Source organism: Apis laboriosa, unplaced genomic scaffold (assembly GCF_014066325.1).
Source record: "Apis laboriosa isolate Shangri-la unplaced genomic scaffold, ASM1406632v1 scaffold4_cov146, whole genome shotgun sequence".
NCBI lineage: Eukaryota > Metazoa > Arthropoda > Insecta > Hymenoptera > Apidae > Apis > Apis laboriosa.
In genome coordinates, this window is record NW_025223501.1 from 1,814,517 (window position 1) to 1,840,906 (window position 26,390).

General features: G+C 41.7%; 1 protein-coding gene across 4 annotated transcripts in view; it reads right to left on the reverse strand.

The window, feature by feature from the left end:
* LOC122717383 (GATA-binding factor C-like) overlaps positions 1–26,390 on the reverse strand; it is an 83,906-nt gene continuing 57,516 nt past the window's right edge. For 2 of the 4 annotated variants that reach the window (XM_043941422.1, XM_043941421.1), the window contains exons 5-8: positions 16,156–16,290; positions 2,732–2,921; positions 2,097–2,299; positions 1–1,681 (exon numbers count right to left, since the gene is read on the reverse strand). In XM_043941422.1, the coding sequence (XP_043797357.1) occupies positions 1,655–1,681; positions 2,097–2,299; positions 2,732–2,921; positions 16,156–16,290 (555 nt within the window). In that variant the 3' untranslated portion in view covers positions 1–1,654. The remainder of the gene's footprint in view (positions 1,682–2,096; positions 2,300–2,731; positions 2,922–16,155; positions 16,291–26,390) is intronic. The other 2 variants (XM_043941423.1, XM_043941424.1) reach the window with 2 other exon arrangements.

A 26,390-nucleotide genomic window follows, 5' to 3' on the forward strand; every position in this document is an offset into this window, starting at 1 on the left:
TTTTTTTTTTTTTTTTTTTTTTTTTTTCTACGTGTGCTTTATACACCTAACGTTGCTGCTCGCTATCGCTAAACACGACACACGACGCGATGGCTCGAACGACTGGACGCCGATTCTCGTGCGCGGGGAATAAAATAGATCGAGCATTGTATGGGAGAAGATGACACCAAAATTCACCGTAACTATTTCCGTTGGAACCGAGCAGAAAATATTCCTTCGATCGATTGTTCGACTATTTTCTCTCCTCGCGTCGAACGCGATTGAAAGCTTCCACCATTTAACGGCGTTCCACCTAGCTAGATTAACTATGGACGAGTATATGGCGCTACAATCGCGTTCCAAAGGGGAGGGGGAAAAACTGATCACGCCTCGTCGGAACGGTAGAAAATATATTTTCGATCGATCGTTTTAATCTTTCTCCTCGTCGAACGCGATTGTCGAGATTGGTTCCGTTTAACGACATTGATTTCATCGTTGTAAATTATCGACGAATAGATCGCGTTCCACGAGGAAGAATCACCGTTGGAAACGTTGGTATTTACGTATAAAATAAGTCCTTGTTTTCTACTGAATTTCGTCGGCGAGCAGATGGCGCCACCGCGTCGCGTTCCACGGAGAAGCGGACCGCCACATTTCCTTCTTCGAATAACGTTCGTGCAAAATATATATTCGATACATTAATTTGTTCCTCGTGGAACGTGGAGAACGAAAGGAGAAGAATTTAGGGACGAAAGGGACGAAATGATGAATGAAAATCGGCGTCCAATGGCCCTCCCCTCAACGCGGCAAATTCTTCGCGTTTTAATAAAAAGACTTTTTAAAATTGCACGATGTTTCGCACGATGTTGGATGATATACACGCTTACAAACTAGGTAATACACCTCGGCCTCCGAAGACCGATTCCGGTTCCCAAGGGTTTCATACCCTTTTCGAACAGAATTGAACACGTCGTATATATATATATATATATATATATCCTCGAATAAATAATTTTAATCCCCGCTCGTTCGTCAGCCATCGGTAGAAGAATCGTCTTCGAAGGGACGATCCACGATAAAGGGAAGGGAGGGGGAGGGGGAGGGGGGGGGAGGTTGTAACGTTAATAACCTCCCGTTATTTTTTTTTTTCTTTTTTTTCTTCTTTTATTTCACGCTTTTATGTACTCACGTTAGAATAGAAACTCTTGCGATTTTATAGAGATGTATGTAATATATATATATATATATATATATAATTGTTCGTCTATTTACAGGAGCACGTCTAATTAGACACGATACGAGTTATTTAGCTTGACTTCGTTTGTACTTGGGGCCTGGGCTCGACTGCCCTTACCTTGTGCGAAACTTTACATATTTACATTCGAGATCGCGAAACGAAAAAGGGTACAGATTCGAAAGAAAGAAAGAAACGAAAGAGAGAGAGAGAGAGAGGAAGAGAGGAGAGAGAGAGAGAGAAAGAAAAAAAATTGGGGAAAACGTGCGTTTTCGCGACTCGTCCGATTTTTTCACGTATTCCTTCGTTTCTTTTTTCCGCGCCTCTCGAACGTCTCTCGGTATAATTCGCGGAGAGAGAAAGAGAGGAGAGCTCGGGTCTCGCGATCTACGTTAGAACGAGAGTGGTGGGCTGCGTCCTGAGCTGTTGATCGTTCACGATTCATGTGTACTCCGATCGCCAACCGGTCTGAAAACAGTCAAACAAGAACAACCATGGTCGTTTCTCTCCTCTCAGAACCACTCCCCTTTCCGCGAGGGGGTGAGTCGACGATCATTAAACTCAGATCAAATTAAATTCATCAAATTTATACATACATTCTATCCTCTTTGCAAAACTTTTGTCGTGCAATTTACCTTATCCTAACTTTACGTCCTAACTTTATGAAAAATTTATAAAAAAAAAAAAAAAAAAAAAAAAAAANAAAAAAACTTTAAACCCCCTGAAGAAATTCACATTGGGACATCTAAAAATCACCCCTCGATACGAACATGTAACAATTCCTAAAACAAACCGACTCACCCTTATCACTCCCTCGCGGGATAATTTCATTCAAGTTTCAATAACTTGGGTATGAGAGGGTTGGTTAAATCACTGGACTCACCATCGCGTTCGTCGTGGCTGCCAACTGGAGACCCTGAAGACTCGTCATGTGATGGGAATGGGAGTGCGAGTGCGAGTGGGGGTGGATGGGTGGCGGCGCAGGGGGCGCGAATCCCTGGTGAAGCCCACCCGCTACCCCCACCCCCGTGTGATACATGTAGTGCTGCATCGCTGGATGCATCGTGTGATGATGCTGCGACGTACCTGTAATCATCATTACTCATTCTTCCTATTTTTCTCCCCAATATATTCTTTTCGTTCTTTAAAATAAATTTCTCCTCTCACGACTCGCGTAACAAGCGTAACTGATAGATTGGAAAGGACGTCGAAAATTCGTATCGATAATTAATTATGCATTCGTAAGTAGTCGGGGTCAATTATTAACGAAGTTATAACAAGAAAGACGATGAATCGTGTAAATCGATTCTTTAGAAAAAAACTCGGCGTCAATTCGAGAAAACGAAAATTGCAAAAGAACACGTTATCGTTAAAAAATTATCAAAGTCGAATAATTATTTCCGATTCTTTGTGAGCGACAACAACACTGTATCGATGTAACCGATTACATCGTAATCGTACGACAGAGATAAAGATACACAGAATTGGAGCGCTTGGAAAAAAAATTTCGGGACTTACTCATGGGTGAGCCGAAGCCTGAGTGGAAGGGTTTGTTGTCGAGGTCGAGGTGGCCGCTGGCTTTGATCATATCACCCATCACGCCACCAAGCCCCAGACAACCGCCAGCCTTCTTCTTCTTGCTCTTCGACGACAGTTTCCTGTTCCTCGTCTGGATGCCCTCCTTCTTCATCGTGAGCGGCCGATTCACCTGCAAGAGTCGTAGCCAACAATTCGTTGAGTCGATCGGTTTTAATCTAAACGTGGCTTCCGGATTCGGAGAGGAACACGCCTCTGCCGTGCGAATGACGTACTAAACCCGGGGAGGGGGCGAGAAAAGGGGATCGCCGGGTTAATCACCGCGCTTCAACGCGTAATTAAGCGATTCTTGTACGCGCATACATTCTCGTGTTAATTCTCGTGCAAACACACTATCCAGCCAAGGTGGAAAAATCACGTAACGCGTTGAAAGAAGAAACGTGTTGGGAGGGAAAGAGGGAGGAGAGTTTTTCTCCCATGACCGGTAATTTTCGTCTAGACGCGGTGTTTCCCATTTCTTTATCGAGACACTTTATCGTAGCTTTTATAACAGTCGAATAAGTGCAGCGACTCCCCCCTCCTCTCTCCCTCCCGTGCAATTACGCAAAAATGTGTTTTTAATCCTTGGGTAAAAGATTCAGTTAGTCGATTATATTATTACATGTTTCTCAACTGAGGGAGAGAGAGAGAGAGAGAGAGAGAGAGAGAGAGAGAGAGAAATAGGATCTAAACGAGGATATTCACAATGAATTATCTCATTAGAAATAAAAATTTTTTCGCCTCCACAATGAATTTCGTTCGAAAATCATCCTCCTTGAAACTTTACTTATTCACGATCCATAAATAATAGCAATATCCTCATCGCTTACTTAACCACTCTCGATCAACCGCACTGTTACAAAAATTACTTTTAGCGTGCACTATGGTTAAGATTTAGATCGGCTCTATCCTCATCCTCCATGGAAAAAAACATTTTATCCGAGAAAACCACGCCAATATCACCGAACGTTTCAACAAATATAAAATCTTTCTTACAATTATACATACATACATATATAATTTTCACGTGAATGAATACAAAAAAACTGGAGGCCCGTATCTACCTATCCCGTTCAAAAATCAACTGGACGCCAGCGAAATGCGACTCGAGCGGACGGGCCGCCGCCGCACACGACGACGCGCGCGCGCGACACACGATTCTCGCGTAATCCGGCAATTTCGAGCAATCGCGTGATTCCGAAAAGAGTCGTTGACCGTCTGGGGCTTGGGTGTCGCGGGAGAACGAGATAAAGAAGGCTGGAAACAAAGAGGAGACGGGCGGCGGCAGCGGCGGCGGGGGAGGGGGAGGGGGGAGGAGGGGTGGAGGACGAGGGAGGATGATGGCTCGGCCGCCACCTCCGGAGAGGCCCTCCTCGCGTCCGTCGTTCGCTTATCCCGCAATACCGGGAACCTTTTCCTTAAGTTGGCAGTTGCGTCACGTCGCGGCAACTACAAAGCGCTCCGCCGCCTCCTCCCCCTCCCCCTCCTCCTCCCTGTCCCCCCCCCGACCCGTGCATTTCCTTCCACGCCGCAACGATGCGGCACACCACACTTGCATACCTAGTTATTTCGTACTTAAAGCATTGCACGCGCATCGCGCGCGCGCGCGCGCATAATTGGTCCTGCGTCGCGAAAACGCACACGAGTGTCGCGAGCCGCCGCTACGCGGCGCCCCTGTGTTATTGCCGATCAATGCCTTCTTCCACACACTCGCGCACGCATATAGGCGGATTTTATTTAGCTGTTGTTCCTCGTATTTCCGTCGAAATTGTGATTTTCGACGATCGACGCGATCGTTGTATTTGATTGAAAATCGAAATTAAGGAGAAGCGAGAATTCTACGTTGAAGAGTAGTCGAGGAGTATTCAGGTATTGTTTTTTTCATGGAATATTGATTATTATCGTGAGATTTGTGTAGAAATGTTGTCGAAGAAATTAAGAAGAATTGAAAAACGATTCTACGTTGAAGAGTATCCGAGGAGTATTTGATATTATTTTTTTCATGGAATATTGATTATCGTGAGATTTGTGTAGAAGAATTGTCGAAGAGTTGTCGAAAAGTTGTCGAAGAAATTAAGAAGAATCTAAGAGAATTCTATGTTGAAGAATATCCGAGGAGTATTCGATATTGTTTTTTTCTTGGAACATTGGTTATCGTGAGATTTATTGTCGAAGAAATTAAGGAGAATCGAGAAACGATTCTACGTTGAAGAGTAGTCGAGGAGNCTATGTTGAAGAATATCCGAAAAGTATTCGATATTGTTTTTTTCTTGGAACATTGGTTATCGTGAGATTTATTGTCGAAGAAATTAAGGAGAATCGAGAAACGATTCTACGTTGAAGAGTAGTCGAGGAGTATTCGGTATTGTTTTTTTCATGGAATATTGATTATTATCGTGAGATTTGTGTAGAAATATTGTCGAAAAGTTGTCGAAAAGTTGTCAAAGAAATTAAGAAGAATCTAAGAGAATTCTATGTTGAAGAATATCCGAGGAGTATTCGATATTGTTTTTTTCTTGGAACATTGGTTATCGTGAGATTTATTGTCGAAGAAATTAAAGAGAATCGAAAAATGATTCTACGTTGAAGAGTATTCGAGAAAGTATTGTGTTTTTCATGGAACATTGATAATCGTGATATTTGTGTAGAAGAGTTGTCGAAGAGTTGTCGAAAAGTTGTTGAAGAAATTAAAGAGAATTGAAAAATGATTTTACGTTGAAGAGTTGTAGAAGAGTTATCGAAAAAAATTAATAAGAATTCTACGTTGAAGAATAATCGAAAAAATTAAGGAAAATCGAGAATTCTACGTTGAAGAGTAGTCGAGGAGATTCATGTAAGATTATCGTGGGATTCATGTAAGAGTTATCGAAAAAAATTAACGAGAATTCTACGTTGAAGAGTAGTCGAAGAGTTATCTTGAGATTTGTGTAGAAGAATTGTCGAAGAAATTAAGGAAAATTGAAAATTCTACATTGAAGAGTACTCGAACAGCTATCGTCAGATTTGTATAGAAAAGTTGTCGAAGAAATTAAGGAAAATCGAGAATGTTACGTCGAAGAATTATCGTGATATTTGTGTAGAAGAGTTGTCGAAGAAATTATGGAAAATTGAAAATTCTACGTTGAAGAGTAGTCAAAGAATTATCGTAAGATTTGTGTAGAAGAATTGTCGAAGAAATTAACGAGAATCGAGAATTCTACGTTGAAGAGTCGAGAAGTTATCGTAAGATTTGTGTAGAAGAGTTGTCGTCGAAGAAATATAAATAGGATCGATACACACGTTTTATAATAAGCGAATATTTGCCCACTCGATATTAAGATTAATTATTCAGATAGCATTTCCTATGATAACTACGAAACGCTTAGATACATACTGATCGAGTAATGAAAAACCCGCTCGGCATCGGTGCAACATATTAATAATATATCTTTGTAGCCAATGAAATGACAACAGCGGTTGAAAATTCTGATGAATTTTCTCCTGTCTCGTGTCTATATCTTGAAAAGAATTTTTAGAATCAGTCGAATGGTATCATTGAAATTTGATTCACATTTATCTCAATCTATCATTACATATATATATATATATATATATATATATATGTACGATTAACTAAACATCAAACAGATTAAACATCCTCTTCTTAAAAAAGAATATCAATAGAAACTTGAAAAGAACAAAAAGAGAGAGAGAGAGAGAGAAACCATAATTGCCACGACAATTGTAAATAAAAAACTTTGCTTCCTTTGCCAAATCTTCCATTCAACCGATTCCATCCACGATCAATCTACACGATACGACAACCGTGACGACAAGAGGGCCGCAAGAGGGGTGGGTCGAAAACGCAGTATTTTACAGGATCGACGGATGAAGCTTAATGAGCGAGCAAGAGGGAGCGACGTAACGGCAGCAGCAGAAAGAGCAGGGAGGGTGGACGACGAAAGAAGAGAGCTTCGAACCGATTTGAATACAATACGCAGCGGCTTTAATAGGAACCGAGCGACGAAACCGATCGCGAGGTGCAAACAAAAGAGAGGCGGTGGAGGGAGCGAGATGGGTCGAGGGGAAGGAAGGTGTATAAAGAGAGAGAGAGAGAGAGAAGGAGAGAGCCATCCGCGGAGATTCGAAATGCAGATTGATGTGGTCACACACGATGCAACCGCACACCGATCGAATACGAAATCGCGCCAAGAAGAGCCTGCGCCCGCGGGTGGGGTCAATGAATGAAAGATCGAGAGGGGAGGCTCGGTCGAATTTCCACGCCGATCCCCCCCTCCCGTTCGTTCCACGAATTTCCAATTCCCCGTTGATCGAGAAACGTGAGAAAACAACATGGGCGAAACGAGGCGTTGGAACGTGTTACGTGTCGCGAGATAATCGAATCGATCATTTCGAAATAATTTATCGAAAATAGTAGTAAATTACGAAAGATAATTATTGTGAGAAATTATTTGTAAATCAATTTTAAAAAATTAAAAAATTCAAAAAGATTTTCACTAACGCGATATTCAAAGGTTTTAAAGAAGAATTAAAAATTCGAGAATCGGAAGATTTCGAGTCGAAGAATCGCGTATCATCTTTCGAAGGAAAAAAAGGCGAAATTATTTACAAATGAATTTTAAAAAATTCAAAAAGATTTTCACTAATGCGATATTCAAAGGTTTTAAAGAATTAAAAATTCGAGAATCGGAACATTTCGAATCGAAGAATCGCGTATCATCTTTCGAAAGAAAGAAAGGAAGAAAATTATTGTGCGAAATTATTTACAAATCAATTTTAAAAAATTATAAAATTCAAAAAGATTTTCACTAACACGATATTCAAAGGATATTTAAAGATCGAAGAATTAAAAATTCGAGAATCGGAAGATTTCGAGTCGAAGAATCGCATATCATCTTTCGAAAGAAAGAAAGGAAGAAAATTATTGTGAGAAATTATTTGTAAATCAATTTTAAAAAATTATAAAATTCAAAAAGATTTTCACTAACGCGATATTCAAAGGTTTTAAAGATCGAAGAATTAAAAATTCTAAAATCGAAAAGACTTCGAAGAATCGACCGTGTATCATCTTTCGAAAGAAAGAAAGGAAGAAAATTATTGTGCGAAATTATTTACAAATCAATTTTAAAAAATTATAAAATTCAAAAAGATTTTCACTAACGCGATATTCAAAGATTTTAAAGATCGAAGAATTAAAAATCGGAAAGACTTCGAAGAATCGAGCACCGTGTATCATCTTTCGAAAGAAAGAAAAAAAGAAAATTATTGTGCGAAATTATTTACAAATGAATTTTAAAAAATTCAAAAAGATTTTCACTAACGCGATATTCAAAGGATATTTAAAGATCGAAGAATTAAAAATTCTAAAATCGGAAAAACTTCGAAGAATCGACCGTGTATCATCTTTCGAAAGAAAGAAAGGAAGAAAATTATTGTGCGAAATTATTTACAAATCAATTTTAAAAAATTAAAAAATTCAAAAAGATTTTCACTAACACGATATTTAAAGGTTTTAAAAATCGAAGAATTAAAAATTCTAGAATCGGAAGATTTCGAATCGAAGAATCGCGTATCATCTTTCGAAGGAAAAAAAGGCGAAATTATTTACAAATCAATTTTAAAAAATTATAAAATTCAAAAAGATTTTCACTAACGCGATATTCAAAGATTTTAAAGATCGAAGAATTAAAAATCGGAAAGACTTCGAAGAATCGAGCACCGTGTATCATCTTTCGAAAGAAAGAAAAAAAGAAAATTATTGTGCGAAATTATTTACAAATGAATTTTAAAAAATTCAAAAAGATTTTCACTAACGCGATATTCAAAGGATATTTAAAGATCGAAGAATTAAAAATTCTAAAATCGGAAAGACTTCGAAGAATCGAGCATCGCGTATCTTTCCGAAAAAAATCGGCGAAAATTCTGGCGAAAAGAATTCAGGATAAGATCATCGAGAACACGTATATCTAATATATATATATATATAAATTATTAAAAATCGGGAAAGAAGCGAATTAAAAAAAAAAAGGGAAAAAAAAAGGCGAGGGCGTGGAAAAATGTGTAGCAGAAGCGGATCTCTCCGCTTAGGCTCGGCTAAAAACGTTCGCGGAACGAGGCACGGAGGAATGTCTCGTAGCCGGCTCGTCGGGGGCATATCAATTGGCGGCCCTTTGCGCCCGACGCCCCCCTCCCCCCTCCCCCCTTTGCGCGCGATTTTACAACTTCCTCGCGGGACACAAAGCAGCGCGTTCGCCGAACGGAGGAGGACTGACTCTCTCTCTCTCTATATACTCCTCTCCGTCCCGCGTGATTTATCCGCGAGCCGCGAGTCGAATGAGAAGAGAAGTGTGAGAACGGCTTTTGCCGCTTTCCCCTCCCCACCCCACCCGAAAACCGTCGCCCGAAATTCTCCCATTCCCCTCGTTTATCGCGTTCGTGGATCGAAGCGCGCGAGGGGGCCACACGCGCGCCGCGCTATCTCTCCCCATCGAGGAGAGATACGTATCGGGAAAAGGACAAGGGGGGGGTCTGTTTAACGGATTCCTCGGCGTGCCTATTTTCGTGTCCGCTTTTCCATTTCAAATTTCAAACGCGCGGGGGTCTGCGCGAATGTCTGCGCGAGCGAGCATACTCTCTCTCTCTATCTGTAGAATCTCTATCTCTTTCTGTCTGTCCTTAGAGATTGATGAGAGGTCGGTGGCTTCGTTACGTTTTCGATTTTTCGAAGGATGGAGAAGGAACGATTAAAAGTGTGAAGGTATATTTCTTTTCATTTCAAGCATGCGAAATTGTTGCAGGATTTAATTTTAAAAAATAAAGATATATGGTATTATCTCGTCGCTTTCCCATTTTAATACGAATCTCTGTTTTTCTTTTTATCTTTTATTCTTTTTATATTTTCGTCCTCGAACCATGCGAGATTGGTTGATTACGATTTTTCGAAGGATGGAGAAGGAACGATTAAAAGTGTGAAGGTGTATTTTTTTCTGTTTCGAAGAATGGAATGGAGATTGTTGGCAGGGATTGATTTTAGAAAATGGTGATTTGTAGTATTGTTTCGTCGCTTTTCCATTTTAATACGAGTCTGTGAACGTTTTCCTTTTTATCTTTTCGTCCTCGAACCATGCGAGATTGGTTGATTACGATTTTTCGAAAGATGGAACGATTAAAAGTGTGAAGATATATTTTTTTCCGTTTCGAAAAATGGAATGGAGATTGTTAGTTACAGGGATTTTAGAAAATGGTGATTTGTAGTATTTATTGCTATTCCATTTTTTTATCTTTTCGTCCTCGAACGATGCGAGATTGGTTGATTACGATTTTTCGAAGGATAGAGAAGGAACGATTAAAAATGTAAAGATACGTTTCTTTTCATTTCAATTATTTCGAAGGATTTTAAAAAATGGAGATAAGTAATGTATCGTCGCTTTTCTATTTTAATACGAGTCTGTGAACGTTTTCCTTTTTATCTTTTCGTCCTCGAACCATGCGAGATTGGTTGATTACGATTTTTCGAAAGATGGAGAAGATTTTACATAAAATGTAAAGGTATATTTTTTTCCGTTTTGATCTTGGAAGGAGATTGTTGGTTACAAGAATTAATTTGAAGAAGGATGCGAGGTTGATTTTGAAAGATGGAGAATTACTTTTATTTAATTAAAAATGATGTATGATGATCCATTTTTGTTTATCGTGTGGTGTATTTTCATCACGTTTTTCCATTTGAAATTTTAAATTGTTGGTTTTGAAAAATTGGAGGATTGATTTCGTGGAACGAAAAATGATATTTAAAAAAAAAAATTGTGACTCAATTGAAATGGAAGATCGTTGAAGATATTTCGAAGATATTTATTTGCGTTATTTTAACTCATCAAGGCTAATCACGTAATCTTGTAAAAGTTAAATAATAATTATATATGTAGCCATATTTTAAAAGGTTTCAGAAAATTTTTAGAAAAGTTGATCGATTTATTTTCTAAGCGGCTCATTTCCATATTACGTGCGCGTAATAATAATATACCTGCAGCATAACAATGTTCTCGTGTCTAACTCGAAAGAAGTTGTTCTCCTCCTTTCCTCCGTTAAGCGAACGTGATTTCCGGAAAATTTTCATCGCGAGCCGATCAAATTATCTCCTAAGCTACTCGTTTGCATATTATTTACGTATCTCCAATAACTCTTTACAATTCGATATCCTCGATAAATTTTCAGAAAATTGCAACTCGATTGATTTAAACTTCCAACAAACTTTATCAACACAATAATATTCCAACTCCAAAAATAAATCTCTCCAGTTCTCCCTTTCCTCTATTACATTTCCAAAAAAATTCCTTATCGAAAACGAATTCGAAAGAACATTCTACAAAAACTTCGATTTCGATTTATCCTCCCAAATATAAATAATTCCTTCCTTTCTCTCTCAAACTTGAACCTATTCGTACTATTTACATCCAATAACATCGCGATAAAATAAAACGCTCCAACTCGAAAGAAGTGTTGATTACATTTCCAAAAAATTCTTTATCTTAAACGAATTCGAACTCTCATTGAAAATTAATAAATAATCCAATCTTTCAAATTTGGGCGAATCCGCTCCTGTACCATCCAATTCGAAAATTTCCCTTTCTTTCATTACATTGAACATTTCCAAAAAAATTATTCAAAAAAACATTCTATAAAAACGTGATTTCCAGATTTTTTCTCCAATTTTTCATTGAAAATCAATCGATTTATCCTCTCTCGTAATATAAATAATATAAATAATTCCTTTCCTCCATCACGTTTCCAAAATTTCCCTCTTCAAATTTGAATCTTTTGTACCATCTATATCCAATCAAGTAAAGTGTTCTAACTCGAAAGTTTCCCTTTCTTTCATTACATTGAACATTTCCAAAAAAAATTATCGAATTCAAAAAAACATTCTATAAAAACGTGATTTCCAGATTTTTCCCCAATTTTTCATTGAAAATCAATCGATTTATCCTCTCTCGTAATATAAATAATATAAATAATTCCTTTCTTCCATCACGTTTCCAAAATTTCCCTCTTCAAACTTGATCGAATCCCGCCTATATCCAAGAGAATAAAGTGTTCCAACTCGAAAAAGAAGCGTTCCCCCATTACGTGAACGGGGTTTCCGGAGTGACGAGGAGGATCGTCCTCGTTCGAGGAATTTCTCCATCGACCCCGGCGACCCTCCGGCCAGGATTTCGAGCGGCGATTACCATATTTCGAGCAGCCGGTAGCCCGACGCCGAGAGCACGAATAATCCGTGTATTTTCGACCAGCCACGATGGCTCTCGTCGGCTCGCCTCGCCTCGCCTCGCCTCGCTCGCTCGCTCGCTCGCGCGCCACAGCTCGCGCGGCTTCGCTATCGGCCCGCTCTATCTTAACGACGCCAGATCTGTCGTTCCCTGTCCCCCTCCCCTCCCCCCTCCTTCCTCCTCCACGCCGTCTATCTCGAATCTCGGGACAAGCCCCGGGAACAGCCGTATACCCCTCTGGTGGCAGGTACAAGAGAAACTGCCGGAGACGCTGCTCTCGAAATGATTGATCTCTTTCGCCCGTACCTTCCTTACGCATACTTGGTAGCAGCCATCGATTCTCTTTCTCATTCTTCCTTTCTCTTTGAATAGAGATGCGTGTCTTTAACGCACCGAGTTCGAGATCCCGGATCTTTTTTTTTTTTTTTTCGTGCCATTTAATCTTGAAGAGGAATATTGTCTTGTACGTTGTCGTGTACTTACGTTCGAATAAATTCGAGAGTTTCTAACGATTCCAGGATAATTCTCGTTACTTTTTTTCCAATTCTTTCAAAACCTATTTATTATCTAATAATTTTTCTTTCAACCTGTGAGCTTCCCCAATCTTCATTCCATTCTAATAAATATTGTAATAAATATTGTAAATATTTCGAGGGAGGGGGAAATATTGCAATAAATTTTCTAATAAATAAATATTCTGACAAATATTGCAAATATTTCGAGGGAGGGGGAAATATTGCAATAAATTTTCTAATAAATAAATATTCTGACAAATATTGCAAATATTTCGAGGGAGGGGGAAATATTGCAATAAATTTTCTAATAAATAAATATTCTGACAAATATTGTAAATATTTCGAGGGAGGGGAAAATATTGCAATAAATTTTCTAATAAATAAATATTCTAATAAATATTGTAAATATTTCAAGGGAGGGGGAAATATTAACGGTATCAATTTTCGTTAAGCATTGTTGCAAATGAATATAATGAATATTATATTATCAACGACACACGAGCGTATGCCCCCCCCTTCTCCCCTCCTAAATTTCTCGTAGATCATCGCTCGTCGAATTTTCGATATCGCCGTAAGATCGGATCGGTTCGAGAGGGAAGAACCTTGGACGAGTGCAGGGACCCCTGGTTAATCCTCGCCGTCCGATTGTTCGACGTGGCCGTAGGGGAAGAGATTCGGAGACTGTAACGTGTCGGCTTAACGTCACCCAAGACAGTCGCCTATTCCACAGCTTACCCGAGGAGCGATCCTCCTCTCGACTGTTCCTTCCCCAGGAACAACTCGAGGGAAGAAATGGTGCGATGAGTTTCGCGCGTTTTCGTCTCGTTTCTCTTCCAGAGATAAAGAGAGAGAGAGAGAGAGAGAGAGAGAGAGAGAGAGAGAGAGAGGAGAGAGAGAGGAGAGTATCCGAATTTATTCTCTCTGTTGGTGGAGCGTGCACGGCGTCCCATGTCGCTAGGCGGGGCGGAAGGGAGCCCTACGCTTAATTAATGATTACCAGGAAACGTGTCTGGGCCCGGCCTTTATGCCCGGCATTAACCAACGCGAGGATGTCGCTTGCTGGTAAGTCGCTGTTGGTCACTCTGCTTGCCTCGCGCCACCCTCCCTCCCTCCCTACACCCTGATTCTCGCCAGATAAACGTCACGAGGAAACGCGAATCGGGATCTTGTAGCCTTTAACCCTTTCGAGGGTAATGGGATGAGAAGGTTGAGGGGGAGTCGAGGTGAAATAAATGAGGACTCGTTATTTCTTCGTAAAATTATTGGACGAGCCGATTCGATCGAGTAATGGAATAACGAGTTGCAAGATGATTATTTCTTCATCAAATTTTTCTTTCGAATAATTAACGAGTCCATTCTTTGCTTGTAATCGTGGCCGAATTTTGATATCGTTGTTTTAAATCTTTATCTAAGAGTTAAAAAAATTTCTACTCTTTCATTTTCCAAATTCGCATCTTGATCGATCTGAAAAAATTCAATTTATTTAAACTCTCTAATTTACGACTCAATCCTCGTTTAAATTTAGTTAAGCATTGAAAATTATATGTAAATATTACAACGATTAAAGTGTTAAATTGATGCAAAGAATTCGTGCAATAATTGCTTGGAACCGAGTAGTAGTCGGGAGCGGTGCACCGTACTCAGCGATACGTTGAGCGTCTGTCTTCGAAGCGCAGATCGACATAGGCCGATAAGCCGGTAGAGTAGGAGGAAAAAGCCGCGTAAATTCGAACGGACCATTTGCTTGGAGTGCCGGGAGGAGAGGACAGTGGGACCCGTTGTGTCATCGTGGGCCAATTAGGCGAGCTGCAACAAACGGAATCTTATCAAGATCCCGCGAGAGAAATTTATTTTTGACCCGCGAAAACTCGAGAGGAAGGATAAAGGAAAACCGAGAGACAATCCTCGTCCACGAGGAATTATAGCGGATGTAGCGCAGCGAGAGCTATCGAGGTCGACGCCCACCCATAATCCACGACGAAGATTTCCGCAAGCGATCGTTCTTCTCTCCGCGTGAAATACGCCGAGTTCCTGAGAAAAACTCCCAGCAGGATGTCCGTTTTTCCCTCCTCCCTTTGTCTTCCTCTGCTGCTTCCTGTGTCACACGCCGTTGAGCACGCTCCACCCCCGCCTCATCGTCTCTGGCGACACTCTTCGCACGTCCGCCGACTCCACAGAACACCCTAATTGTTGGCACAACAGAGGGTCGAATCGCGTAGACGGAAGGGCTCGAGTGGCAATCCCGCTCGAGTTTATCGAAAACAAACGAGAGACGCTTCGATTTGGGATAAGATTTACTTCGAACCAGCAGTTGTTTTTTTGTTATCGGATTTATCTCTTACATAATGGAATTTTTAATAATGAGGATAAATTATCGAATCATTTTCAAATTATAAATTGTAAAGCAGTTATGCGTTGAAAATAATTATAATTACAATTCGTTTCGTTTATGTATCACAATTTGGTACCGATATATATGAATTAGAGTAAAAATGTTTACTTGCGAGAAAATAAAGACATCCGGCGGCAACCATCGGAACTAGTGAAACGTATTAAAGTCCGAATGAGAAACATTTGGCTAGTGTCTATTCCAGACATATTCGAGGACACGACAATTGCAACGATTTCAGAGATGAAAGTCGCGAAGAATGCGAGTAGATTGTGGTCGTAGAGAAGAAAGAGGATCGAGGAATTAGGTTCCACGGTACGACAATGGATGCTCGAGAGAGGCTCGCCGCGACAATAGCGATCCGATATTACGTTACACGGGCCGGTTTACGATCAGTGGCTTCGACGGTGGCCAAAGAAACGACCTTTTGCCTCTGCTGTTTATCGAAGGACTGCTTTCATTCGCCGGATCTCGTATCCACCGTTTAATACCCGAGTCCCTTTGTCGGCCTCTCCCTCCTCGAAAACATTGTATCGAGTGGCACGGATCTTCCGCTTTCGATCGTTCGCTCCGATTCCGAACGGAAGTCCCCCGATAAATAAAATGCCATATACCCGCGGATCTCTTTTTAAAGAAATTCAAAAAGACCCAAACGATATTTCAAGAGACATGGATTTAGTTACATGGATGGTAAAAATTGGATAACTGTACGTGTGTTTTTACACACACATAGAATAATATATTCGTTAATATATTCGTTTTGGAGGGTTAATTCTAAAGAAAAAAACAAAAAAAACAAAAGTGTCAATTGAAAATTATTCGTTAAATTGTAATTTCATGTTTGTAGATAATCTTTATCTTTGTCATATTGCGATTTCACAATATCTGTGTCTCACTTTATCTTATTCATTTAATACATAAATTTCAATCAATATTATGTTTATTTTAGCTTCCAGAATCAATTCTCTAAATATATTAACATCCTATATGCATAAAGAAAATTCAAACTCTGATTAAATTATAAGAATCAATTCCATTACAATTGTCGAGCAATAATCCAATTTTTACTATACATATACCGAAATGTATTTAAGAGGATTCATTGCTCGAATCCGATCGAAAGACTGGTTCATTAGTCGTGGCTAGGGATCCAGCCGAGAAAACGTCTATGATGGAGGTTATGTATGATCGATTACTTACGTTGTGCAGTTTGTAATAGAGGCCGCACGCGTTGCAGACTGGCTCTCCGGCCTGATTCCTTCGCCAGAGCGTGGTGGTCGCGGTCTTGCAGTTGGCACAGCTGGTGCCCGCCCGCCTCGCCGCACTCTGCAGCGACAGTTTTGGAAAAGAAAACACACAGATATCACACCTGTAACGTATTGGAAACCGAGTCGTTCCAATTTCGAAAATATTTAAAGAACGACTCGGTTTTATCTAATAATCTAAATGATTTCGTTCGAGTTAATCCTTTGTCTCTAAAGATCATTATGTTCCATTACAAAATAATATATAAAGATGCTTTACATCCTGATCAAAACCGTCTAATTTGCAAAATAGAGTCTACCAGAAATTCTGTCTTATAAAATAGGTTATGTTTCTATATTATATTTATATTACGTAGGCGACTTGCAAGACAAAATTTCGCATCAGAATGCAAAACACTATTGTACTCGGCATTTAAACTATTAAAATTTATTGTCTCTGACAAATTGCCATTAATTACACAACGTTTAACGATACACAAATATTTACACTACACACCGTTCTACACTATTGTTCAAATAGCAAAAAGGATCGAAGACGCAAGCGCGAATAAATATTTATCTCTTCATAACCTCTTCATAACCTCTTCACAACACTTTCCAAAGATTTCTTGCCAGTTTTTCTAACCCACAGAGTTATTCATGGAAGAAGAATCGAAAAGCTTCCAGAATCAAGAAGCCACGAGAAGAGCCGGGATCGCGTGAAATCGGCCGCCCTTAATCCCCCGGGTTCAGAGGATTGGAAACGCGAGCCCGTGTTCATACCTGACCCGGGATCGTGAAAGGATCCCATCTTCTCTCTACACCTGTTTCCCCATCGACGAAGGTATACCTCGCCTCATTTCCGTCTCGACAGTTACCACTTATACAAATTCCATGGACCCACTTCTCGCAACTTTTCACGTAGGAAGCTTCTTCCTTCGATAGTTTCCATTCACCGGCCACTTAACCTCCTCTCAGCGCGGAGAAAAGAGATCAGGTCGTGCGCATTGTCGCCGCGCAGGCGGAACGGAGAGGGGGAAGTTCTTCTAATGGAAAACCGATTGAAAGCTGTTTGAGCGAAAAACTCGCCATCGAAATTGCACCCCTCTTTGTGAACTCGTCACAATGAATCTCTCGAGCGCGTGTCCACGAATATAAAATGTCCTGTTTTCCCTCTTTTTCTTCGCTGTCTCTGACGTATCTTTCACTCGAGAGTGCTCGAGGACGAGGTGGGACGTGCCCCCTTTGCATTGTCGGCACGATGTAACCGTTTTCGAGTATCTTTCTTTTTTCGATGGAACGGTGGGATAGAGGGCGCTGTCGGATGAAGTACGTTGATGAAGTGCGCCATTTTTAACTTGCATTACGTATTGGATACGTGGATAAGTAGAAGTATCTATATATGGATTGTGACAGCGGCCTTTTTTAACGTGTGATCCAGAATTAATGATCTGTATTTTAAATATACAAATTTTAATCTTGGGGATTGGGGAATTTCTTAATATCTTTTAAGACAGATAATTCTCTTATTATAATCAAATAATCATTTTATAAAAATTTAAGGATTTAGGGATTTAAAAATTGAAACATAACATTTAGAGATTTATGATCCAAAAAAAAGAATGCAATACAATTGTTTAAACAATGTAATCTATACGAATTCGTCGATTTTTCGTATATATCCTTATATTTATTTACCTCGTAATAAAGATATATTACGTAAATTATATAAACTAATAGCAAAGATAAATCTTTCCTCGACTCGAACGAATTTCTGATCCGGAAAAAAATAAAAATAATAAAATTCTTTAAGCAAACGCAATAAAAATTTTGATTGATCCAAATCAATGGATAATTAATTACATGGGAATTCGATACTGGACTTCTGGTCGCCCCATTGAAGACTGAAAAAACGAAGCCAACCATCAACGTGGAAGACTGTTTACACAGTCGGTGGGCGATACGAAGGGTGGAGAGAAAAACGCGAGAGGGAGGGGGTGGCTCGACGCGGTGTGTAATCATGGCTTATCTGACCGATCTTATCGGGGTTGGCGCGTAGCAAAAGGGGTCTGCAGGGTGCTCCGGGCCCCGGCGAAACCCCTCTGCCGTGGAATCAATACGCGGAGAGAGCCAGCTCATCAATATAGAGGCCCCCTATCTGCTCTAGATCTTTCACACCCTCGCCGCGTCCAGCCTTTCACCTTTCTCGCGCCCGCCGGCCTACACAACACGTGGGGGTGAAAATCGTCCGAGGTCTTCTGGCTCTAATGGTTATTAAACCGACCTCTGCCCAACGAAACGAGTTTTCGAATAATTAATCCGCAATTTAAGAGGTGGCCGAAGATTTTTTGGAATTTCTTTGCATCGCGGAATTTTGCGAATCAGATCATTCACGCTATATATATATATATATATATATATATATATTATATAGCGTGAATGATCGAATATTCTAAAGAGATAAATTTTTCAAATTTCAAAACGGTGATGGTGAATTCTCTCCTCTCTCGAAGAATCAAATTAAAATCGAGAACGCATCCAGGGACAAAATCGATTTGGACAGAGCGTTCAATTTGGAGGATGACGCGAGAACAACAAGTGAAAGAGGAGCCGCGGTTCTGCGCGGACGAAAAAGGGGCGGCAAGAAGGCCGACAGGAAATAAAAGCACGAGCGTGCCGTGGTGGAAAGGAAGAGGAGCCTCCCTTCGGCGGAGGGACCGGAGAGACCAGGTTTGCGCGGATGGAGAGGGAAAAATAAAATCGACGCGCGAGTCTCGAGGCATGGACAGGAGGAGGGCAGGAGGAGGAAGGGGCGAGGAAAGAGAGAGAGAGAGAGAAAGTGACGTGGGCCAGAGACGAGCAAAACGAGATAATAAGGGAACAAGACCGGCAGAAAAATCGAATCGAAATAAAAGGTAAAGTGAAGGGGGGACGACGTCGAAGGAGCGGTGCGCAAAGGAGGGGAGGGCAAAGTTGGGCAGCGTGCAAAACGAACGAGAGGATGAAACGTAGATGGCCACGAACTTCAGAAATGTCATATCCGTCAGTGTCCACGGTTGTGTGCCTCCTCGAAGGCAACCGGTTCCCGGGCTGCCTCTCGCGGGGCTCGGTGTCGCCCCCACCCTTGCCACCCCTGCGAACCACCATTACACTACCAATCTCTTATCTTCGATTCGACAATTCTTTGCCATTCCCTGTGAGTACGATTTTTAAAAAATACTGGCCAAGAATTGGTGCTGCGAATATATAAAATTTAAAATGGATGCTAAAATTAACAATGGATCTCTGTACGTGCAGAGATACGTAAATGAAAGAAAAAATGATAGAGTATAGAATAACAAATTCTACACTCTTACGATTTCTGGAATAATTTTATTTTAAAAAAGAAGCCCCAAGAATTAATGCAGTTGTTAGTCGAAGACTTGGAGCTCAACCTTCGATGATAATCCGAATCTCTTAACAGAGTTGTTGATCTCTTGCTTATGCACGAGATTTCGAATTAAAATTGGTAAATTCATAAGTAAATAATCTCTGTATCGGACACACGCGGACCGATGCATTTTCTCGCATTGCGTTTAGGGGACAATTGAACAAGAGGTTTTCGATTGTTCTCCTACTAGCTCTCTAGTCTCGCGTGATTCCACGGAACCAGTCTTCTCGCGGCCAATTCGATCAAGGCCGCCTCCCGAGGGGAATATCCTACGCAGTTCCAACCGCCTAATCGCTCAACAATGCGTGCACGGGTGTCCCGGTTGAGCAGTCGCTCGTTTGCCCGCCGCACGATCCTTCTCGTCCAGCTTTATTCCCGGCCAATTTTATTCCCAGAGAAAAACCCACCCAGCCTTCTCCTCGTTCTCCTTCCCACGGGAAATCGATCCAAATCAAGTGTAGATATCCGAGATTGAGGTTAGGTCTTCGTTCTAATTTAAGATACGAGATATATTTAGTATTTGGTAACTTACTTCTTGTTTATCATTTACGAATAATACACCTCCAATCGACGTTTTATCCAAATTAAATAATATCGGTGTGTGAAATTCATTCGCAAATTAAAGCCGGTAAAAGTGTAAATTCGCTTTAAGGGGATCGAATAAAGATCGATAATCCTTCCATTTTTCACTCGCAAGGCGCAACAACGAAGGCAGGTGGCGCGCTGATCGTTTTCGTCCGCGGGAATCTAATATCGCGGGGCGGGTTAAGCGAAGAAAAAGAGAGGAGGGGGAAAGGGGAGGGGTGATCCTTTGGAAACCGGATCGTACGTGACTCGAGACGATTTTTCAAAGTTAATTGCCGGCGAGTTATCGATCGCTCGTGACAGACGGCGCGGGAGTAATTATTATCGTTCTCCGATCCAATATCCCCGAACTCGAAACCAGCCTCGAAATCGTCACTCGCGCGCGTCCTTCTCCTTTCGATTTCTCGGAACAGCTTGCATAAGAACATCCGATCGTCTCGATCGATATGATAGCAGTTACTTGTACCGATTATTAATATACATTTTCTATCTTTCAATGTATCCAAGATATAATTTTTTTTTTTTTTTTCTTTATTAGGTAGATTCGTTGGCAAGTGAAAATGGATTTCTGAAAAATCTTTGATCATAAAATTTATTTCCAAATTAACCACTTTCCAGTCCAATCTGATTTTTACCTTCGTTATTCGCTAATTGCGTTACGATTTAAGGTAAAAATACGACAATTCTATTATCCTCGTTACATTAGTAATAATTTTCGTGTATCTCTATCTTCCAATGTATAATTTAATCGTGGAGTATAATTTCGAAAGAATATTTCACAATATCCATTACTTCCAAATTAATCATTTTCCAGTAATCTGATTTTATCTTCGTTATTCAGTAGTTGTGTTATAATTTAAAGTAAAATAATACGATAATCCTCCCTCGTTACATTCGATGTATCCGATCGAAGGGAGGAAGGCGAGCTGTGCCCCGATTGTTCGAGGATTATTCCGCGAAAAGCAGCCAATTCGGCGAAAGGCATTAATCGATCCCGATGAAAGACGCGCTGTGGTACGCGGCTACGATCGTTAATCACCCTATCAGGTTAATTAATAACGCTCGACAGACGCATCTTGCGTGGATCGGTATCGGTAGCGCCGACCCCGTTTCCTTTTCCTCCCGTACCGTTATCGCGCACCGCACACGGATTGGAAGCATCATTGTCGTTGGGTTCGCGCCTTTGTTTGCCCGTTGGGCGAATCATCGATAACGATAATTCTATTCTGCGACGATGATCTCGTACGAGTGTGAAAGTTGGAAAGAATATTTTAAAATTTATGATCCGTGAAATTACTGATGAAAAACTTAAAACACGTGGGAATCAATAGATCAATCAAATTTAAATTTCAAAATTTGATCCCGTTCACAGGACAAGATTTATCCAAAGTTTCTGCAAAGGCGATTTAATTCAAAGATTCTAAAATTCCCGGAATCCTTTACACAATTATTCCGAGAAGAAGCATCTGCTTAAGGACACGGTCGATCTCCCCCCCCCCCCTCTCTCTCTCCTTCTCTCTCTCTCGTTTCCTTTCTCCTCCCGATTTTATTTATTCCCCTATCACGGGGTCCGAGCCGCATCGGCATACGAGCAATTTGTATCCCGATGAGAACAATGTTTGTATCGAGGTTGTATCGGCGCACTCCCTCCGCTTCTAGTCACGATTTAGTCAAGGATACATCGTTCGATCGTTATCGGGTCTACGCTCGTAAAACGATCGTTTACTCGTATACTCGTACACCGGCCGAGATCCCGGCCGGAAAAGTCTCGATCTCTCTTATACGGCTGGCCGCGGTCGGCCGGCCGGCCTGGTAATCCTCCGATTTACAGCAATTCTCTTTGAAAACAATGGGGAGGGGCATCGATTCGACGCGCAGTTCCCTCGCGGCGAACGGCACTCAACGGCAGGGGGACCCTGATTTTATTTTAATTGCGTTTCCGATCCCATCGCGCCTCTCATACACGCGATAATTTATGCCTCCTAAGTTTCAGCTTATATATAACGCGCCTGCCTGTGTATACGATACGCAAATATTCCTCTCTTTATCTCTCTTCCCTCTTTCCCTATTTTTCTCCCTGTTATTTCCCCTCCCCCCCCCCTCCCCGTAAGAAGGAAAGAATTTCGAAAGATTTCGGGCTATGCGTTAAAATTGAAGAAGGGCGGCGATTGGCCGAGACCTGTTACGCGGGGGCCAATTATCGGGTAGGTCGCGCGGGATGCGCGCGCATACGGGGATCGGGCAGCAGGCGAGCGAACGGTTTACGTGGCCGGCCAAAGCGTTCGATACATACGAAAGGAGAGACGAACGCGCGAGGCGTCGTACCTCGCCTACCGGGCCAACTAACTCGCGCTGCACTTATATTCAACCGCGTATAATACAACGTGCCGGTGGTACGGTGCGCTTGTGACTGTGACAAGCAGTGGTACCACATTCCTAACACTAGCGCGCGCGCTCGACCCGCCGCTGCTCTCGGTCCACGCACGCTCTCTCATTCCCTTTTGTCTCTCCTCTTTCTTCCTCCCCCTCCCCCCTCCGTACCGCCGCCGCCGCCTCCTCCTCCTCCTCCGCGATCTTGCTCGCTCTTTCTCTCTCTCCCTCGTCACCCGTCCTCCTCTCGTCCTCGACACCAACGAGATACAGAGAAGGATACGAAACGCGATTCGAGGGTCCCGGTGTGCAAAACGCGACAGAAACTACGCGCTACGCGCGCGTATACGAGAGAAATATTCGTTGCCGGGATTGTCGTCGTGTTTTCCACGATTCCTTGTGATTCAGCTAAGGAGAGGAGGGAGAGCGTGGCTGGTACGGGTATATACGTGTATATACGGACTGCCTTGACGAGGTCGTGTGATAATAGTATATTTTATTGTCGGCCACGTGAACACGGTCTGATTTCTTCTTGATTTTAATATTTATGCGGTCACGGAAAGCGGCCTCGTGTTTTATTGTGCGCTTTTAATTGGCCGTTGGCCGGGCACTCGAGAGTGGAAAAGGCAAATAATCGTGATCGGATATCGAGAGCCAACCACCTCTGCATTAAAGTTTCATTGATATATATATATATATTGAATATCTCAACTCGAATGAAGAATTCGTATTAACTTAACTTCCACGCATTTTTCTTTCCTAAACGTTTAACACGATAAACTTATTTTTCTGACAACTTTTCACCTTTCCACTCGTCTCCGGCCGACTTGACATAGGCCAGAAGTGATCGAGCCAACGAGAGGGAAATCGATTCAGAGAGGAGTGGACGCGTTCCACGAATCTTGCCACGGGTTCTCACGTATCGACAGTGCAACAGGAGGCAGTTGGTACGCGCTCTAGCCACGAGTATGCCGGCCAATCTATATGATAAACAGCCTAGTTACGCGGACACGCGTTCGATTAAATAAATCGGTTAAAACCCGGCCTCCAAGTGTCGATGCGAATTCGGATTCGAATGGTGCGGATGAATCGCGCGGATGAATTTCACGATGACGCTTTATTCCCGCGATTCATCGATGAATAATATTCTATTAAGGGGAGTTGCATCGCGACCGATCATTGCTTGGTAATTGCAATTTATGAGTTACTAATCTTGGCTCGGTTGCGAGAACACGTTTAGTTTTATCGGTGTATTAAAAACTTTAAAGAATTTCCTGAAACAGAAATTATTTATTTATTTATAATTTTAAAAAAATGTTAGAAAATCAATTTAGTAATGATATTAAAGGTGTAGACAGAGATTTCAATTTTGCAATTTACGTTGCAAATATCTATCAAAGGATCTTGTAACAGATTAACCTCGATGCTCCAAAAGTACAACAAAAGAGCTGCTATCCACAAAAATATCTAATCGAATTTCGAATTACTCTTTATCGAAAAACCTAAACTCTTGCCAAAAATATCCTGATGACGAAAGAACTCATCGCTATTTGCAAAAATCAATAATCAACCACGCGATAGACACACACACACACACACACACACACACACACACACACATTGCATCACATTGTTAAACCTCTGATAAAATCTTGACAACTCCTGTACAGAGATATTCAACCGGAACAAGTTCAAATCCGCCTCTAACCGATCAATTTAAAAAAAAAAAAAAAAAGAAAACCAACGGCGTCCAATTAATCCACAGCACGAGTCGAAGAGAAACGGGGCGTCGAAGCGCCTTTCCTTCCCTCTGGCCACGCTCGCGAACGAAGAATTTTCCTCCGGATTCGATTAATTCCTTAATTGCTTTTCCTCCAAATAAATCAATCCGGCCACCCCGGGGATTTATTGCGCGAGCGCGTACTCGCGGCGCGACGATGCCGTTTTCCTGCTGCCAGAGAGGCCGGGAGGACGAGACATTGAACAGACCTTGGGTCCACAGCCGGCCAACCTTTCACTCATCTTCCATCCGCTCGACGCGGATCGACGTGGCAAACGATTTTCACCGCGGTGGTGCAGTGAACACAGTCGATACACACGGCCACGCCGCGATCGAAACTCTCTGCCTTTCTAATCACTCGAGCCAGCCTTAATTCGTCATCCAGGCCTCGGTCGACGTTTACACCTGGCCGACTCGAGTTCCTTATCGTTCGACGCGCACGAATCGCGACCGAATTCCCGACTTTCCTGCCGATTCTTTTCCAATCGCTCGCCTCGATTCGAGAGAAACTTGATAATTCAACTGTAATAAAGCTCAAATCGAAACGAAATCTAAAATCTATCCACTCTCGTTTTGTTTTAGCGATTATTTAGATTATGAAACTATGATAACTATGATAACTGTTCGCATCCGGTTATTATTATATTTTCTGTTCACAAATGTAAATACAAATTAATTATTAATAAACGATTCGATTGATCTAATCTTAACTTATTACGTCTCCCCTTAAATGCTACTGTGCTATTTTTCCAGAAATTTATTTCATTCACTCGATTTACTTTCTGCACTGTTTTACTTTCAACTGTATCGTTACACACATCGAGTAAATTAATTGCAAATAAATTAAATCGTTGATAAAAACACTCTTAAACAAATTTTCCAACTTTTCTGGAAACACGATCAAAAAACTGATTCCACCGATATAAAAACAATTTTCCCCGATGCACTTGCTCGAACGTATCACTCCTGCTTAGATCTCGCAAATCCTATAATGCCCTCCTCCTCGAGACGATCCCTCCGAAAGCAACGAGAGCGCGACAACGGTTGCTCCCAAGAACAGACATGGAAGAGATAAAGAGCAAAAACGAGAGAGAAGAGAGAGAGAGAGAGGGAAAGCTACGAATCCCGAGTCCACGCGGGGACACGGTGAATTTATTTAAATTGCGAGCAATGTTCCAGCGTGTTCAGCAGCTTCTTCTGGGTCCCGGCGCAATCGAAATCGAGCAAAACGAGCAAGGAAAGCGTGCTGGATCGCCAGGTTTATACATAAGGCGGCCAGAGAGAGAGAGAGAGAGAGAGAGAGAGAGAGAGAGAGAGAGAGAGAGAGAGAGAAGTCGAACGGTGGGTTCGCCCCGTGGGACAACGCCACCGAACCACCTCCACCGAGCGTCCTCTCGCTTCTTCTCCCTTCCCTCTCCCCCCCCCCCTTTCGTGTTTTTCTTTTTCCGAACACATCGAAAAAAAAAAGTTCCTCCATCGAAGACATTAAACGAGAAACCAAAACCCGGATGGAACCGACCCATACGCTCGCGGATTGCCGCGAGAACAAGAGGAGGGAGGGAGGGTCTCATATACCCGCGCGGAAGAATTATTATCGCGAAGATTATAAGAGGTTGGGGCAATAAAATAAAAAGAGAACGGAGAAGGTACAAGGAACGGTAGTGGCGATTTTTGCGGGGCAACGACAAGGCCGAGGGAGGGGAGGAGGGGAGGAGGGGAGGAGGAGAGGGAGGGAGGGAGGAGTAACGTCGTTAAATAGATACCCAGAAGCCATCGAGCCGGTTTCCGGCTTACGCGGCCGGCTGTAAGCGCACCTCGATCGGGATCCCTATCCTCGAAGGATTATTAATTGGATACGGGAGGAATTAAGGAATTGTAATACGTTCGATATTTTCGATGGAAATTGTTTCGAGAGAAAGAGGGACGAGGATATGGAACGCGCGTCGATTGTGTCTTTTGGAAGCGAGAGAGTGAGAGAGAGAGAAAGAGAGAAAGAGAGAGAGGAGAGAGGGAAAGAAAATTACAG